Here is a 19064-nt window from a genome sequence, read left to right on the forward strand (position 1 = left end):
AAAAGAAAGAAAAAGAGAGGGGGAGGTTGAGGTTCAACTTTCCCCATACATTATCCAAATAAAAATACCATATATGCCTAGGCCTGTTTCTGGACTATTTTTTTTTAATATAATGAAATATCTAGCCTTATGCCAATAGCCTGCTTTCTTGATTATGCAGCTTTATTGTAAGTCTATTAATCAGTTATTCTAAATCCTTCAACATTGTTCATTTTTCACCATTGTTGTGAGTATTCTAGTTCCTCCATATCTTTTGTTAGTTATTAACTTATTGCCTTTTATTTACATGTTTAACCTTCTCTTCTGTTTGTGATGCTGAAAATTAGACTCTGCAAACTGTTTCTTTTCTATGAGCAATAACAAACAGTAAGATGTTATCCACCCCCTCCCCAACCCTTTTTTTTCCTGGAAGATTTTTTAGAAGCTCAACCTTTCTGTAAACAGCACTCCAGAGTCCCCCTGGTGGCAACTATAGTTTCTATTTGCTGGTATTGCAACAATACTCTCTTCTTAGGGACCTAGTGTCCCACTGAAAAGGTGATGTTTTCCTTAGCAGCAGCGTCCCCTCTTTCAAGCCTTGGATTCCAGTGCTACGGGCCCTCTCCTGAGAGGCCAGCACCAGCTGAGTAGCACCTCCTCAAAACTGAGTTGCAATGCTACAGGGTCCCTCTCTAAGTGGACCTTCGTTCATGCTTAAAATTTAGATTTTTTTTCTCTAATGGGAGAGATATTGGTCAAAATTTTAGAAATACATTATTGCTGTCAAATTTTCACATCATATTCATTTTTTAAAAATATAATTCTTATTCTGGTCTTATAAATATTCTTATAAAATATTTTTATTTTTACAAAAACTGTATCATTCTTATTATCTTCTTTCAAAAAAAAACTTGGAAGTGTCCCCTTCCAAATTTTCTGAAAAACTTTGAATATATTAGAATTAGGTTTTCTTTAAATATTTTAGAGAATTCACAAGTATGATCTTTTGACTTGCAGTTAAGTTAATTAAATACAATGTTCGAAATTCCAACAGGCCAGGCGCGGTGGCTCACACCTGTAATCCCAGCACTTTGGGAGGCCAAGGTGGGTGGATCACGAGGTCAAGAGATGGAGACCATCCTGGTCAACATGGTGAAACCCCGTCTCTACTAAAAATACAAAACATTAGCTGGGCATGGTGGTGCGTGCCTGTAATCCCACCTACTCAGGAGGCTGAGGCAGGAGAATTGCCTGAACCCAGGAGGTGGAAGTTGCCGTGAGCCAAGATCACGCCATTGCACTCCAGCCTGGGTAACAAGAGCGAAGCTCCGTCTCAAGGGAAAATAAATAAATAAATAAATAAATAAATAAAAGAAATTCTAATAAACTAAAATGCCATGTTTTGAGAAGTAAATCTATGTCTAGAGATAAGTATGGTAGAATTGTAGGCATAAATTGAATTTAACCCAAATTACTACATATTTAAATATTATAAATAAGTAATAAAGTATACAATAAAATGAATTGATGTCTTCATAATGACTTGGAAATAGATCTTAGAATTTAATATTCGTGGAATTTTTCAAATTCTGAGCCCTGTAATTTTCACAAAAGTAATGGTGGTATGGAAACATCCCTCAACCTCTAACCCAGGCCTACACCCTCTCCTTTATACTCTCAGCTCCATTGCACTGTGAAGGCCTCAAATCCACCTCTATCCACTTCCTCTATGTGGCCGTCCTGCAAAACTGGAAGTGCCCTCATCTGTGGCACAGCCTTTCTTGAGCACGGTTTCCTTGTTTCAGGAAAGAGGGCTGCTTAGGCCTTGAAAAAGTACTTGGGACAATTTGGACAGGGTACATCAAGATCACAAATGCCCAGAATATGGACTTACAGAGGATATCAGCCTTGGATTTGCAGCTAATTTGGACATAGGGACTCCTTGCTCCATGGGGAAGAGTTCAGCCGAAGGAGAGCAACAGTGGGATTCCTAGAGCATAAAGCCCAGGACATGGACCTTTTTATCTGTCTCTAAAGGTGTTTCTGCTTAGGATCCACATCTCATGTTAAAAATGCATATTATAAATTACATATTTTGATCCTGACTCTTTACAATATGCTGATTATTCAGCAGCCAACAAACAATGTTCTCTATATTCTCATTATTCAAGAAAAGGCAGTTCTATTCAAATTGCTCTATTGCCTGGATTTGCTATAATGAGTATATATAAGTTGCATAAAAATAGATTGAAGAAAGCTATTTGAAATGTCTAAAACAGATGATGGAATAATGTAGATAATATTTTAAAAGCTCTCACAATTTAACATGAAAAATGGAAATATTCCAAAAGAAATTAGCAAGGGCTACGAAAAATTTGTATAAACCCAGAGGACAAATAAACATAAAGAGAAAATCTCAAACTTTCCCACACTCACGTCAATGGAAATTAAAAGAAAAAAGGCTTCTCACTTGTTTACTCTATTTACGGTCTAGACTAGTAACTTGTGGAACTCTAAATAATCAATCCTGGGATGTAAAAATATGTCTGGATTAATTCCATAAGCCTTTGAATAACACCAGGAAATTGATCATTAAATCATCAAATATGATTTTAGACAAATATTTCTCAGCACTGCATTGGCATTAAAGAGGTTGAAATATGAGACATGCCCTGTGTTTGCAGACATAGTGAAGGTGCATTTAGAAATATCTAGTATTAGTTGATAAGTTACAATAAGTATTAGTTGATAAATGATATTCTAGTATTAGTTGATAAAAATAAATCTAGTATTAATTGATAAATACTACAAAGGCATTATTACATTTGAGAATTCCATGGTAAGATTTTAAGACTCCATACCACATAAGAGAATGGAGGACAAGCTGCAGGTATACACTGAAGTATTATATTTTCATAATAAAATTGTGGATGACCATTAGCTAATTACAGTATTTTTTTTGTTCAGATTTGTTGAATCTCTTCATTCCTCCAATATTCCTTTGTAACTTCCTTTTTCATACCTGAAATTTAATTGCGAGTTGCAGTTTAATAGTCTTATCAACCCAGCAGCTGGCATACACCTGAGGAGGAAAACAAAAGTGCACATTGGGAAACGCACACACACAAGATTCTAATCAAGATGAAAAAGAACATTATACATGCCTACAATATGCAAATATTAAAAGCAGGATTTTTCTTTGCTTATATTTCCTGACATTCCTTTGCTTTATATAATTGTTATGTGGATCCACCATTTACACACATACTCACACACATTTTCTAAACAAGTGTAAATGGATTAGTAACTTAAATAGTTTACCTTCTGGAGCATACTAATCCTAAGTTAAGTAATTATACACTTTTCACAAAAGGAGTCCTAGAAAGTCATTTACAGATACAGTTAGCTTTAGAGGAATATGTGATCATGGCTTACTGTAGCCTAAAACTCCTGGGCTCAAGATTGTTGCTTCAGAGCTTTACTGAGGTGGGATTGTCTTCTCACTTGCTATGTCACACACATCCGATTTTTCTTTCTCTCTCTCTCTTTTTCTCTTTCTTTCTTTCTTTCTTTCTTTCTTTCTTTCTTTCTTTCTTTCTTTCTTTCTTTCTTTCCTTTGTTCTTTCTTTCTTCTTTCTCTTTCTTTCTTTCTTTCTTTTTCCTTTTCTTTCTTTCTTTTTCTTTCTCTTTCTTTCTCACTCTTTATTCTGTCTTTCTTTTCCTTCCTTCCTTCTCTTCCTTCCTTCCTTCTTTTCTTTCTTTCCTTCCTTCCTTCCTTCCTTCCTTCCTTCCTTCCTTCCTTCCTTCCTTTCTTTTTTTCTTTCTTTCTTCTTTCATCTTTTTTTGATGAGATCTCCCTCTGTCTTCCAGGCTGGAGTGCAGTGGTGCTAACAGGGCTTACTAAAACCTTGACCTCTTGGGTTCAGGCAATCCTACCACCTCAGCCTCCCAAGCAGCTGGGACAAAAAGTGCGTGTCACCACACCTGGCTAAATTTTCAATTATTTGCAGAGATGGGGATCTCCCTAATTTGCCAACACTGATCTCAAACTCCTGGGCTAGAGTGATACATCTGCCTTGGTATCCCAAAGGGCTGAAGTTACAGGTATGAGCCACTGCACCCAGGCTGCATATCTTCTCTTACAGTTAAGTAGCATACATCTGTGATGCCTACAGATAATAAAGGATGAAATCAGAAGTTTTTGGAATTGATCTGAATGAATTATTAATACTGTAACAAAGTCAAGATCACCATAAAAAGCATCTTTTTGCTTGTTTGAGTACTAACAAAGATTCAAAATTGAAAGTAATTTAAGAAAAAAATGAGCAAAAATTAAGTTTCCTGCCAATTAGTTGACAAATACTAATAATTTTGCAGTAAGTATTCAGCAGTGTTTTTGCTTGCTGAGCCTTGTGGAATACATGCATATTCTTCCAATTCCTGCCTTAACATGTTACTGGGTTTAAGATGAGGCAAAATCTTGATATTGTCATTTGAAATTGAATTTAAATTAGATAAATCATGCTATATTAACTTGTTAACACTTCCAATTGGCCAAGAAGAAAATAATCTGTTGCCCAATTATAGTTCATTTAAAATTATTTTTATGCATATATAGTCATGTGTCACTTAACAATGGGGATGCATTCTGAGAAATGCATCATTTTGTTAGGGGATTTCATCATTTTACAAACATTTATACAAACCTAGATTATATAGCCTACTACATACCTAGGCTATATGATATAGCCTATTGCTCCCAGGAGACAAACTTGTGCAGCATGTAAATATAGTGAACACTGAAGGCAGTTGTAACACAGTACAAAGTATTTGTGTATCTAAACATATGTACACTTAAAAAGGATACAGTAAAAAAAAAGAATATAAAGTATAAACATTTTAAAAGAATAGTACACCTGTATAAAGTAGTTGTCAGGAAAGGAGCTTGCAAGACTGGAAATTCCACTGAATCAGGAAATGAGTGATGAGTGAATGTTAAGGCTTAGGACATTACTGTATACTATTGAACACTGTACACTTAGCCTACACTAAATTTATTTTTTTTAATTTTCTTTCTTCAATAATAAATTAACCTACACTTACTGAAACTTTTTCATTTTATAGACTTTTGATTTTTAACTTTTCGGCTCTTTTGTAGTAACACTATATTAGTCTATTTTCACACTGCTATAAAAAACTATCTGAGACTGGGTAATTTCTGAAGAAAAAAGGTTTGATTGACTCACAGTTCTGCACGGCTGAGGAGGTCTCAGGAAATGCATAATCATGGCGGAAGGCGAAGGAGAAGTAAGGACCTTTTTCATATGGCAGCTGGAGAAAGCCAGAGTAAGGAAGGAACTGCCAAACACTTTTAAACTAGCAGATTGGATGGGAGCTCACTCAAAATATTGAGAACAATAAGGGGGAAATATCCGATTTACTATGATTCAATCACCTCCTGCCAGGTTCTTCCCTCAATACATGGGGATTACAATTTGAGATGAGATTTGGGTGGGGACATAGAGCCAAACCATATCAAAAACAGCAAAAACATACACTCATTGTAGCAAATCTCAAGGACACACAGTTGATCTATGTAACAAACCTGCAAGTGCACCCCTGAAACCAAAATAAAAGTTAGTAAAAATAAAGTAAGTATACTCTGAAAGTATAGTTGATACATTTGAAATAATATAACTATTACTGAGTTTACTTTTCTCTGCAAGAGAATATTTATTCTGAATAAACAGAAAGAAAATATTTAAGTCATATAGATAATGAGAAATTATGATAAAATATACCATCTTTTTCCTCTTAAAAGCTATTTTTCACCTTAGATAAATATTTTTAAAGGGTCTTCTTTAAAAATAAATACTATTTTTATTAAACAAAAAAATATATATTTTGTTAAAACAAAAAATATATATTTTATTAAAACAAAAATATGTTTCTTTATATCTTTGTATGCTTTTTTGCTATGTTCAAATTATTTCATTTTAATTTTTTATTCTTTAAACTTTTTTGTAAAAAATTAAGACATAAAGACACACAGTAGACTAGGTCTATGCTGGGTGAGTGTTATCAATATCATCGTCTTTCACCTCCTCATCTTGTCCCACTGGAAGGTTTTCAGGGGCAATAACGAACATGGAGCTGTCATCACCTATGACAACAATGTCTTCTTCTCTAATACCTCTCTATGGACTTGACCTAGATTGTTTTACAGTTAATTTTTTGTTGTTGTTATTATTAGTAAATAAAAGAGGCACATTCCAAAATAATCATAAAAATTATAGTACAGTAAATATATAGATCAGTAACATAGTTGTTTATATCATTATCAAGTATTATTTACTAGATATAACTATACATGCTACACATTCAAATGACTGGCAGTAGGTTTATTTAAAATTGTTTCCACCAGCATCAATACAATCACACAAAAATAATTACACTAGGACATTACTATGGCTGCACAATGTTACCAGGTGATGTGAATTTTTTGGTTCCATTATAATCTTATGGGACTACTGTCATATATGCAGTTTGTTATTGGCTGAATGTTGTTATGCAGAGCACGATATCACTCAGAAAGTATTTTTGTTTTATTCTACTTCGCTAAGTATTTTAGAAGGTCGAATACATGTGTGTTAAAATATATTATTACTTCTACCCACATGATTATAATATCCTTTGGTTAGAGAAGTCAGTTCACGTTTACCGAATTCATTTTCGTCTCTGATTACATCTTAACTGAAATACTTTGATTTGCTCCAGGCTAGAACGTTTAGAATGGAAAAATTGCCTCTGCTTATTTATTTTTTCTTGTATAACTAGAGAAAGATCTTGTACAGTCTTGTTTCCTGTACTCATGGGGATAAAGAAAAACATATCAGGAGCTTTTGTTGCTTAGGGGTCAGTTACCAGCATTGATTATGTACCAATAAGGTAAAACTAACATTGACCAGGTCATTAATATTTCTTATTTCCTTATAAATGCTAAAAGATGCACCATGCACATTTTATATTTTCCTCTACTACTTTGAGCATTTTAGTTCCTTGTTTACCAACAAAAATTACTACATGGCCAAATCCTGTAGAATTAGTCATGCACATATGATAGAATTAACCAAGATCCTGGGTATGAAAAACTTAAGAAATCATAGTATAAATCCAGGACATTAATATCAAAGGGTTTCCACTGACCTTGTGCCATCGTGGTGATAATGGATCTCCTCTCATTTTGTGTTGTGTCTATTACACATTCTCAGGAGCTGTTGTAGACATTTGTTGCTTCTGTGAACTAAGCATCATTGCTCCTTCTTCTAGTAGCCACATCCCTATTTATCCTTTGGAAAATATTCTTCCCTGCTGCATTCAGTCTCAATCTACTATGTTGATTCCTGTTATATCCAATCCCTACACAAATCCTGTTGGCCTAAGATTTGATCTATATCCTAAACTATCCTCTTCTTAACATTTCCACATGTCCCAGTGTCTCATACTAAAATTATTGCAAAACCCTCCTATCCACTCTTTTTGCTTCCCAAACGTAGCTCTCTACAATCTGTTCTCAATAAAGCAGCCAATATGATTCTATTAAAAACTAAATTAAACCACATCACTCCTCATCAGGATCCCCATATTTTCCCATCTTACAATACAAATTAAAGCCCCAGCAGGATTTACATGTTCCGGCCCCTGTTATTTCTTAGAACTTATCTCCTACTGCTAAAAGGATATTTTCATGAATATCATCATGATATTTTAGTCATGCCATTAAGTGAATATTCTCAGATATTTTCATGACTATATCCCTGTTTATTTTCAGATTTTTGTCCAAATATTTGAACTGTGTTCTATACATAGGGGGAAATCAATTATGTTTATGTCTGAATAATTGTCAGACAAGGCTCTCTCCCTTCCTCTGAGAAAGCATAGCCACATATCCAAGAATACATTTATTGATCTCTCATCTATCTTTCTCTAAAGAAATTGATTTCTGGAGTTCTGTGAAGAAGATCAATGGTAGCTTGATGGGGATAGCACTGAATTTATAAATTATTTTGTGCAGTATGGCTGTTTTCACGATATTGATCCTTTCTAACCATGAGCATGGAATGTTTTTTCATCTGTCTGTGTCCTCTCTTATTTCCTTGAGCAGTAGTTTGTAGCTCTCCTTGAAGAGGTCCTTCACGTCCATTTTTAGTTGTAGTCCTAGGTATTTTATTCTCTTTGTGGCAATTGTGAATGGGAGTTCACTCACAATTTGGCTCTCTGTTTGTCTGTTATTGATATGTAGAAATGCTTGTGATATTTGCACATTGATTTTGTATCCTGAGACTTTGCTGAAGTTGCTTATCATCTTAAGCAGATATTGGGCTGAGATTATGGGATCTTCTAAATATACAATCATCCACCTTAAACTTCATTTGGAACCAAAAAAGAGCCCACATTGCCAATACAATCATAAGCAAAAAGAACAAAGCTGAAGGCATCACACTACCTGACTTCAAACTATACTACAATGCTACAGCAATCAAAAGAGCATGGTTCTGGTACCAAAACAAAGATATAGACCAATGGAACAGAACGGAGGCCTCGGGAGTACACATCTACAACCATTTGATCTTTGACAAACCTGACAAAAACAAACCATGGGGAAACGATTCCCTGTTTAATAAATGGTGTTGGGATAACTGGCTAGCCATGTGGAGAAAGCTGAAACTGGATTCCTTCCTTACACCTTATGCAAAAATTAACTCCAGATGGATTAAGGTTTAAACATAAGACCTAACATCATAAAAGCCTAGAAGAAAACCTAGGCAATACCATTCAGGGCATAGGCATAGACAAGGACTTCATGACTAAAACGCCAAAAGCAATGATGACAAAAGCCAAAATAGACAAATTGCATCTAATTAAACTTCAGAGCTTCTTCACAGCAAAAGAAACCATCATTAGAGTGAACCAGCAACCAACAGAATGGGAAAAATATTTTTTGCAATCTACCCATCTGACAAAGGGCTAATATCCAGAATCTACAAAGAACTAAAACAAATTACAAGAAAAAGGCAACTCCGTCAAAGTAGGTGAAGGATATGAACAGACTCTTTTCAAAAGAAGACTTAATGTGGCCAAAAAACATGAAAAAATGCTCATCATCACTGATCATTAGAGAAATGCAAATCAAAACCACACTGAGATACCATTTAAAGCCAGTTAGAATGGCTATCATTAAAAGATCAGGAAAAAATGTATGCTGGAGAGGATGTGGAGAAATAGGAATGCTTTTATACTGTTAGTAGGAGTGTAAATTAGTTCAACCATTGTGGAAAACAGTGTGGAGATTCCTCAAGGATTTAGAACTAGAAATACTGTTTGACCCAGCAATCCCATTACTGGGTATACATGCAAAGGATTACAAATCCTTCTTTTACAAAGATACATGCACACGTATGTTCATTGCAGCAATGTTTACAACAAAGACTTGGACCCAACCCAAATGCCCATCAATGATAGACTGGATAAAGAAATTGTGGCACATATACACCATGGAATACTATGCAGCCATAAAGGGACATGGATGAATCTGGAAACCATCATTCTCAGCAAACTGACACAAGAACAGAAAACCAAACCCTACATGTTCTCACTCATAAATGGGTGTAGAACAATGAGGACACATGGACATATGGAGGAGAACATCACACACTGGATCCTGTTGGGGAGTTTTAAGGGCTAGAGGAGTGATAGAAGTGTGTGGGGGAATTGGAGAGGGATAACATTAGGAGAAATACCTAATGTAGATGATGCAGCAAACCACCATGGCATGTGTATACCTATGTAACAGTCCTGAACAATCTGCACATGTACCCCAGAACTTAAGGTATAATTTAAAAAAAGAAACAAAAACCAGAAATTGATGTATGGAGTACAGTAAAGCTTAAAAAGAGATAAATTGATTCTTGTTGATAAAAGTGCTTTTTCATTTACCAGAATATTAGAGACCTAACCATGAGCACTTGTCTTTTTTAGCGGGTGGCAGATTTTCTAATTGCCATTTACTTATCTTGAGTATCATATCCTCTCTAATCCCAGTTACTCACCTGCCTGTGTGAACACCCCCAGAGCTAGACTCTCCTTCCACATTCTCATGCTGACCACTTTCTGGAATTGTTTTAATTTTTGACTGTGGCATAGTTAGTGTTTATATATATATATATACTCACACACTATTGATATATATTAATTTCAATAGTTCCTAAAGAGGATGGGTTAATTTCTAATTGAGATGATATATATATTTTCATGTGTATATATATATATATGAAGATGCTGTTCACACTAGGGAAAACATTTTAGCAAGTGTTGTTTTGTATTTTTCACAGTGCAAAGAGTAGAAATGTGAAGAATATCAAAGATTATTAGAAAACGGGTCAACTTTTTCTATTGTAAATATATATATGGAATTCTTAACAAAACACACATTCTTCAAACTGATATTATTTCTAATAGAAATTACAATATAGTTATATTTATATGATGGTTTTCCCTTTTATTGTCCTCAAAAGCCCACCTTGAAAAACACAAACTCTCTTTAAGTTCACAATTTATCACCCAAAACGATGATAAATAATCAGTAAATCCTCTGTCAAGTGAAAACTGGCTAAAGTAAAGACATATGATCTTGCAACTCAGGAGAGGAAAATGGCATATAATTATAAATTTAGTAATTATGCAAATATATATTAAGTATCTGCTATATATCAGTTACTCTTACAGATGCTGAGAATGCAAAGGTGATTATGAAATGGTCTAGGCTATCATTTTTCTTGGAAAACATTTGCCCATTTGTAGTAAAATATCAATTTTATATATATATTATATAAATATATATTATATATATTAATATATAATATATATTTATATAATATATATAAATATATGTATATAAATATATATTATATATATAAATATATATAATATATATTTATATAATATATATAAATATATGTATATAATATGTATATAAATATATGTATATAATATATATATAAATATATATAATATATAAAAATATATTTATATTTATATATATAAATATATATATAATATATATTTATATATATATAAATATATATAATATCAATTCCATATATATGTGTGTATATATATACACATATATATGGAATATATTCTATTTTTCACACATATATATATATATATATGTATGTTTTTACTTATTTTCAGGATATAGGAAAGTTAAATAAATGTGTACTATTTCCAAAACTAGATGATCTATCTGGTAGAGGATAATTAAATGAAAATAAATACACTTTTTTTAAGTTTGGTTAATTCTAAGTGAAATGATTGAGTATCCCAATTTGCTTAAGAAACATCTACTTATGTAGTAATGATAAAATATGCTACTTGTAAATTTTGAAATACCTTAAACATTAAGTAATTATTATTTTACTTGTAAACTATATGTTTATTACTATATAGAAATTTTATATGATTCTACACATAAAAATTGATAACTATCGAACTTAGTTCCTAAAATGTAACATCAGCAATATTACTTAATTACTATTGTTTTAATTTAGTATGTTGTTTATTTGGCTTTGCCAAAATTTACCCTTCATTATGTGATGAATAGCAATAAATGTAGTTTGCTCTTGGAGGTCCATTTTTATCAAAAATGGAAACCTACTTTCCTGCAAGTCGAGTGTTCACATTTGTAACTAAATTTATTACTGGGTTGGCATGTGCTTTTCCAATGAGAGCAATTCCAAATTCCCATAATGAAAGTATGGAATAATATAGAAACATGAATAGATTGAAAAAAAGACTTATAAGTAATCAGACATAAGTGTTATTATGACCGTGCCATTCAAAGATAATACATTTTCAAGAGATCGAAAATTGTGTATATTGATCTTCAAATTCTTTCATCACAGAAAAAATAACCACCTTTTTTTAAAAAGAAAAAAAAAACTACTTTAAAATAGTTTCTTCAGAAAGATGTTCCAAGGGTAAGTGCTTTTAAAAGTCAAAAAATTTAAATTTACTTTATAAAAGAATTATGATCAATTTGAAGATGAACTCAATTAATTAAATAATAAGAAAAGAAGAAATTAATTTCAATAGTTCCTAAAGAGGATGGGATAATGTCTAACTGAGATAATATATTTTCATACCTCTGCTCTTTAAATTTTACAACAGTGTATTGATTTAGAATTTTCCCTGAACATAGTCAAATCCATTTTTTTTTTACTTTATCAATGCAGAAATATTCCTAATCCTGAAATTAGCATTTTTAATATGTGAGTTTATAGTGAATCTAACTACAACTTTTTAAAAGTCCAACAGCCAGTACTCTGTGTGAGGATTATTTCTTATTATTTATCCATTTTAACAGGTAAATTTAAATTGTTATGTCTATTTGTGTCTTTCGAAGTTCACTGTTAAAAGAAAAACAAAATCAAATGAAACTAAAAACTAAGATTATTGTGGGCTACACAATTTGCTTGCTGTGTTACCTGAAGTGTACCTTGCCTCATGTAGATTTCAATATATTTCTTGCATAGAAACCATATAAATCAGGCATTTTGATTTTTTCCTTTTTGTGAATGCGTAACAGAATCATTTTATTTTGTATTTGGGTAATTTGGGGCAGGTTTTATGTTTTGGCATGCTGTATTTTTTATTTAATTAACTATAACTAATAACTGGTAATATTTGACATTTTCAGTACCATTCTTTTTAATTATTTTTCAAAATAAGCCTTTTTTTTCTGCTTCAAAGCTTATCTAGAAGGCATATTATTCTTTTTTTTAATTGCATGATTTATTTGGATTTAGTTTTGAAACTTATTTACATTTGCAGTTTTCAATTTAGCTTTCAAGTATTTTCCATTCCCAATTCTAGCCCATTTTATCACAGATTCAAAATACATATTTTACTGAATGCTGAATGATGTCTGATTGCATATTTAACAAATTAAACATAAATGATATATTTGACTAACAGAAGATATACTGTGAATATCAATGATATCAGGGAAAATTAAAAATGTATAAAGCATGTTATTACCACAGAAGTATAATTGGGGGAATTGTGCTCCTCCTATTTTGCATTAGTACATACAGAAACATATAAAAGGTGTACTGAAACAGAATAATTGTAAGATCAGAATTCTCAAAGCACAGGGCATCTAGTCTCCATTTGTAGCTGTGGAGACTCTGTGAAGCACATATCACAAAACTGCTCTTGACAGTTTAGACAGTGTGGATTTGCTCCAACTGGCACTGCGATGCCCTCCCAAGGGGAGCATAGTCAAGGTTTATAAGGGCCCAAGTGCCCATCATCTGTCAGGCACCCTTTCTCTTCTCTGACTTGGGTTCATTTCACTTTATCTCTGGGACACAGACACCACATCACCCATGACATCTGACAGAAACCATAACAGATTGAGAAAATAAAAATAAACCTTGAAAACTGAACTTTTAAATCATGCTTGTATTTATTTGAAAAAGCTGTTATTTTGTTAGAATGTCTCCTTAGTCTCAGATGTGCTGGCTTATCTTTAAAAGTGAGTTACCATTCCATTCTTGACAAAAAAAAAAAAAAATGGGTAAATGCAATTTCATTCATATTTCTCAAAATGGGTTGCTTTTTTCTCATTAGGCTTTGTTTTAATGGATCTCAAAGTTCTGCAATAGACTTTTGTTCAAGTTGTTTCTATTAAAAAGTATGGATTTTAAAAACTAATAACTTAAAATGCAAAAGGAAACATAGTTCACAAAACACTTTCTTTTCCTTCTGAATGTTTTACAATGCATTATTATCAACCAGACTTAAATGGCCAATTGAAAGAAATAGTCCCAAGACCATTCTTCCACCACTGATTAAAACTGGGATGGTAGGCATAGCTTTCATTTTCCTTTAGCCTTCTGAGTTGTCTGGGCAGACTTAGTTACCTTGTCAGCTTCATCAGCCTTCTTGTCAACTACTTTGATGACACCCACAGCAGCTGTTTCATATCACTAACAGCAAAACGACCCAGAGGAGAATAGTTAGAGAAGGTCTCAACACACGTGCGCTTGCCAGGAATCATATCAGTGATGGAAGTATCACCACAATTTAGGGTCATTTTCCAGCTTCTTCCCAGAAGAGTGCTCAATCTTTTCCTTCAGTGCAGTAAACTTTCAAGCAATGTGGGTACTGTGACAATACAAGGGTGTAGCTAGCACTGATTTAGTCTGGATGGTTCAGAATTATCATCTGAGCAGTGAAGCCAGATGCTTCCGTTGGTGGAACGTATTTACTGTCACCAGAAATATTGCCACGACCAACATGTTTGACAGGCACATTCTTAACACTGAATCCCACATTGTTCTCAGGAAGAGCTTCACTGAAAGCTTCATGGCACAGTCCAACAGACTTTACTTCAGTTGTAACATTGACTCAAAGAAAGGTGACCACCATACCAGGTTTCAGAACACCAGACTCCACCTGGCCCACAGGTATAGCACCAGTATCATCAATTTCGTGGATATCCTGGAGAGGCAGATGCAATGGCTTGTCAGCTGAGTGAGCTAGTGGTGAGATGTAAACCAGGGCTTCTAGCAGCATGATTCCACTGTCATTGCCATCTTTTTGAATGACTTTCCATGCCTTGAACCACTTGGCTCCAGCCTATTATCACCATTCCAACCAAAAGTTAGCACAAATGCTACTTTATCAGGGTTGTAAGTCAATTTTCTTAATGTGAGTGCTGACTTCCTTAACAATTTCTTCATATGTTTTCTGGTTGTAGGGTGGCTCAGTGGATTCTACTTTGTATCACACCCAGTGTGTGAGCCAGAAATGCACACTCATGGGTTTATCCATTCTTGAAAAAAATAACTCCAAAATCACCAAGGCCAAGAGCAACAATTGTACAAGCCGGCCTGAGACATGCCTGCAATCAGATTTTTGATAATGTATCTGTGTCGTGGGTCATCAGTGATAGTAATACTTGCTGATTTCAAATTTCCACGGAGAGATATCAATGATGATACTATATTCACACTCAAATGTTTACGATATTCACACTCAACAGTTTATTAAGACCAAGGCATACTTGAAGGAGTTCTTTCTCATCTCAGCAACCTCATTCTCAATATTTTCAATGGTTCTTTTGTTGATTCTACAACATTTGTACATCAGATGACAAGTATAGGTGGACTTGCCTAAATCTACATGTTAAATGACAACAATGTTGATGTGAATTTTTTTGCTTCCCATTTTGGTTTTAGCAGTGGTTTTTATGACATCTGTGTTCTGACAGCAAACCTCTTGCAAGAAGAATGAGTTGCTTTTCTTTACCAGTCTGCTTGAATAATCAAACCCTGTGACTATACGGGCAATCTTGTGTACAGCATACTTCTTTGAATTAAAGAGTACTTATTTTATCTCTACATTATAAACAAGGACTCATAACTTGTCAACATAAAATGCAGGCAGATCACCTTAGTTCACGAGTTTGAGATGAGACAGGCCAACACAGCAAAACCCTGTCTCTACTAAAAATACAAAAATTAGCCAGGCTCAGTGGCATAAGCCTATAATCTCAGCTACTCCAGAGGCTGAGGCAGGAGAATTGCTTGAAGCCAGGTAGTGGAGGTTGCAGCGAGCCAAGATCAGCCACTGTGCTCAGCGTGGGCAACAGAGCAAGACTGTCTCAAAAAAAAATTCATTGTCACCACCTGCCTCCGCTTCCCTGGCCAGCTCAATGCTGACCTCCGCAAGTTAGCTGTTAATATGGTCCCCTTCCCACGTCTCCCTTTCTTTATGCCTGGCTTTGCCCCTCACACCAGCCGTGGAAGCCAGCAGTATCGAGCTCTCACAGTGCCTGAACTCACCCAGCAGGTCTTCGATGCCAAGAACATGATGGCTGCCTGTGACCCCCGCCACAGCCGATACCTCACCGTGGCTGCTGTCTTCCGTGGTCGGATGTCCATGAAGGAGGTCGATGAGCAGATGCTTAACGTGCAGAACAAGAATAGCAGCTACTTTGTGGAATGGATCCCCAACAATGTCAAGACAGCCGTCTGTGACATCCCACCTCGTGGCCTCAAGATGGCTGTCACCTTCATTGGCAACAGCACAGCCATCCAGGAGCTCTTCAAGCGCATCTCAGAGCAGTTCACTGCCATGTTCCGCCAGAAGGCCTTCCTCCATTGGTACACAGGCGAGGGCATGGACGAGATGGAGTTCACCGAGGCTGAGAGCAACATGAATGACCTCGTCTCTGAGTATCAGCAGTACCAGGATGCCACCGCAGAAGAGGAGGAGGATTTCGGTGAGGAGGCTGAAGAGGAGGCCTAAGGCAGAGCCCCTATCACCTCAGGCTTCTCAGTTCCCTTAGCTGTCTTACTCAACTGCGCCTTTCCTCTCCCTCAGAATTTGTTTGCTACCTCTATCTTTTTTTTTGTTTTGTTTTCTTCTGGGGGGTCTAGAATAGTGCCTGGCACATAGTAGGCACTCAATAAATACTTGTTGGTTGAATGTCTCCTCTCTCTTTCCACTCTGGGAAACCTAGGTTTCTGCCATTCTTGGTGACCCGGTATTTCCTTCGGGTGCCCATTCCTTCCATTTGTCCAGTTAATATTCCCCTGTTAAAAATCTGCAAGAAGCTGGGTCTCATCTAGATCCCATTTAGAACCAACCAGGTGCTGAAAACGTATGTAGATAAGGGCAACCATCCTAAGTGCAAAGTAGAAAATGGTAGAAGGTAGTGGGATAGAAGTCACTGTAAGGAAGGGGATGGGATTTTTCCATTCTAAAAGTTTTGGAGAGGGAAACCCAAGCTATTAAAAGTCATTAATTTCTACGTATTTCCATTTCCCATCTCAGCTTCAAGGGAGGTATTAGCAGTATTATTTCCATTTTCGATCTCCCTCCAAGCTCTACCTTTTGGAGGGGTCTGCCTCACTCTGTCAAGTGGAATCCTTCCCTCTCCAACTCTACCTCCCTCACTCATTAAACTCCTTTCCCCTGATCAGAGAAAGGGATCAAGGGGGGAAAGAGACCAGCCTTGGTCCCTAAGCCTCCACAAATGTCCTCCTAACCCCCCACCTTTTCTTGTCCCCAAAAAGGAATTAACATCCCTATGTGGAATGGTGTATACTGCCACATCAGTGTTTGAGTCAATGCCCAGAGGAGGGGGGGAACCTCCTCCATCTTTTTTGCAACATCTCATATCTTCCCTTTGCTGTTGCTTCCCCCCACCACACACTTGATTTTGTTCTATCCTACATTTGAGATCTATTTTGTGTTGAACTTGCTGCTTTTTTTCATATTGAAAAGATAACATTGCCCCAAGAGCCAAAAATAAATGGGAATTGGAAAAAAAAAATTCATTGTTAACTTTTACCTGATTTTGTTTGTTTTAATTTCATCTATACTATTGGCTCAGGGAAGGTACTTTGCAACCTGTTTTACACTGTGTTAGGGATGAATATATCTTTAGGTTTTCAATACAAGAACAGAATATATAGAACTACAAAAATGCATTTAAAAATTATTATTTTGACTCCTGTTTCCACAATACTTTGCATCATACTGGATTGTATACTACTGTCTATAAAATAGCACAAAGCAGAGGCTTCAATTCTCTTGATATTTTTTCTTTTATGAAAAACATTTCTTGCACATTTTTCCCTTTTTGTACCTCCCATCATGAAATTTTCTAAGCTTTCTTGCTGTTTGATGGTTTGCCTGTTAGATGTAGATGGATATTTTGAAAAGGATTTGTGGTGGTTTTCCTAGAGTATGATTTACAGCCAGTGAACATTTTTCTTTAATAGTCAACATTTTGCTATTAGTCATCCATTAACATTGATTATTTTGTATTAAATATGCAACATTTTAATTCTCTGGTATCTGATCCTTTTTTAGACCTCTACTTTATTGTGATGCTTGAAGTTAGGTCCATGCGGAGCAGAAAACTTATTTCATAATCTCTAATTGTTTATTGCTTGTGTAAATCTAAGTGATATTATTGTGTCTCAGTACGTGCATCTAATTAATCAGCCAACAACTCTGAGCACTGTGTGGTACACAGATAAGTATAAAACAGTAAAAGAATGTCTTCAGCATTCTTACAATCTGAAGCGACAAGACATGAAAAAAGGAATCAGCAAAAGAAGTGGTAGAGAGCAAAACATTATAAGTTCATCAAAGAGATACAGAAATAAGTACTAGGACTTGCAGAGAAGAACAGATTCCCATGGAGAGAAATTGGACATGGTAGTAGATGTGTAAATCCAAGAAGATGATAAAGGAACATTAAAGAATAAATAGTTTTATATTGGTAATTTGAGGAGGCAGAGCATGAGGAAGATGATCCTTAGGAGAGGAGAGGTGGAAGCCTATTAAAAAACACATGGATGCAAAAAAGAAAATTGAGTTTGTAAAAAAAAAATAGGGATAGACAATTTTCCTAATGGTGATGGTTTGTGTATATAGGATAAAGTAAAATTGGAAGAAAAAGTTGTGTTTTGAATCTAAGAGCATAATATACCAGGATCAGCAGCCTGAGTCTAGTAGGTAAGTCGAATGAATCCCATATAATAAATTATTATTTCAGAAAAAAACAAAATAAAGTACTATCCAAATGTGTCCTAATAATTAAGTTGGAAGAATAATAAACAATCTCATTTTAGTGTTTCAGGTGGCATATAGGGACCTGAAATAGAGCATTCGCTGTAGGAGTAAAAAGAAAAGGGTGGCTGAAAGAGAAGTTACACTGAAGCTAAAGATTAGATAATTAAGGTAACCCTCAAATTTGGTTTGCTAGGAAAATTATGAATTCAGGTTTAGAAATGCCAAAATTGAGGTGAAAATGGACCGTCTCAGTGTTTCTGTTTAGCTATTTTAGATGGAGAGTCAGAGTTCAGAGTGATTAAAAACACTGGTCAAAATTTAGAATTGAGCTTAAAAATTCTATGAATTTTTAAGAGCGAAGCTCTCAGCAAACTGACAGAAGAGCAGAAGATCAAACACCGCATGTTCTCACTCATAGGCGGGTGTTG

General features: G+C 34.9%; 1 protein-coding gene across 1 annotated transcript; it reads left to right on the top strand.

Annotated features, from left to right (window-relative positions):
* Window positions 1–15729: 15729 nt before the first annotated feature.
* Window positions 15730–17375, top strand: LOC108289640 (tubulin beta chain). Its single transcript, XM_017509156.2, has one exon. It carries the CDS (start codon window positions 15790–15792, stop codon window positions 16354–16356), a length of 567 nt encoding a protein of 188 aa, XP_017364645.2. The 5' UTR covers window positions 15730–15789; the 3' UTR covers window positions 16357–17375.
* Window positions 17376–19064: the final 1689 nt, after the last annotated feature.

The sequence above is a fragment of the Cebus imitator genome, unplaced genomic scaffold (genome assembly GCF_001604975.1).
Source record: "Cebus imitator isolate Cc_AM_T3 unplaced genomic scaffold, Cebus_imitator-1.0 Scaffold408, whole genome shotgun sequence".
In the NCBI taxonomy this organism is placed as follows: domain Eukaryota; kingdom Metazoa; phylum Chordata; class Mammalia; order Primates; family Cebidae; genus Cebus; species Cebus imitator.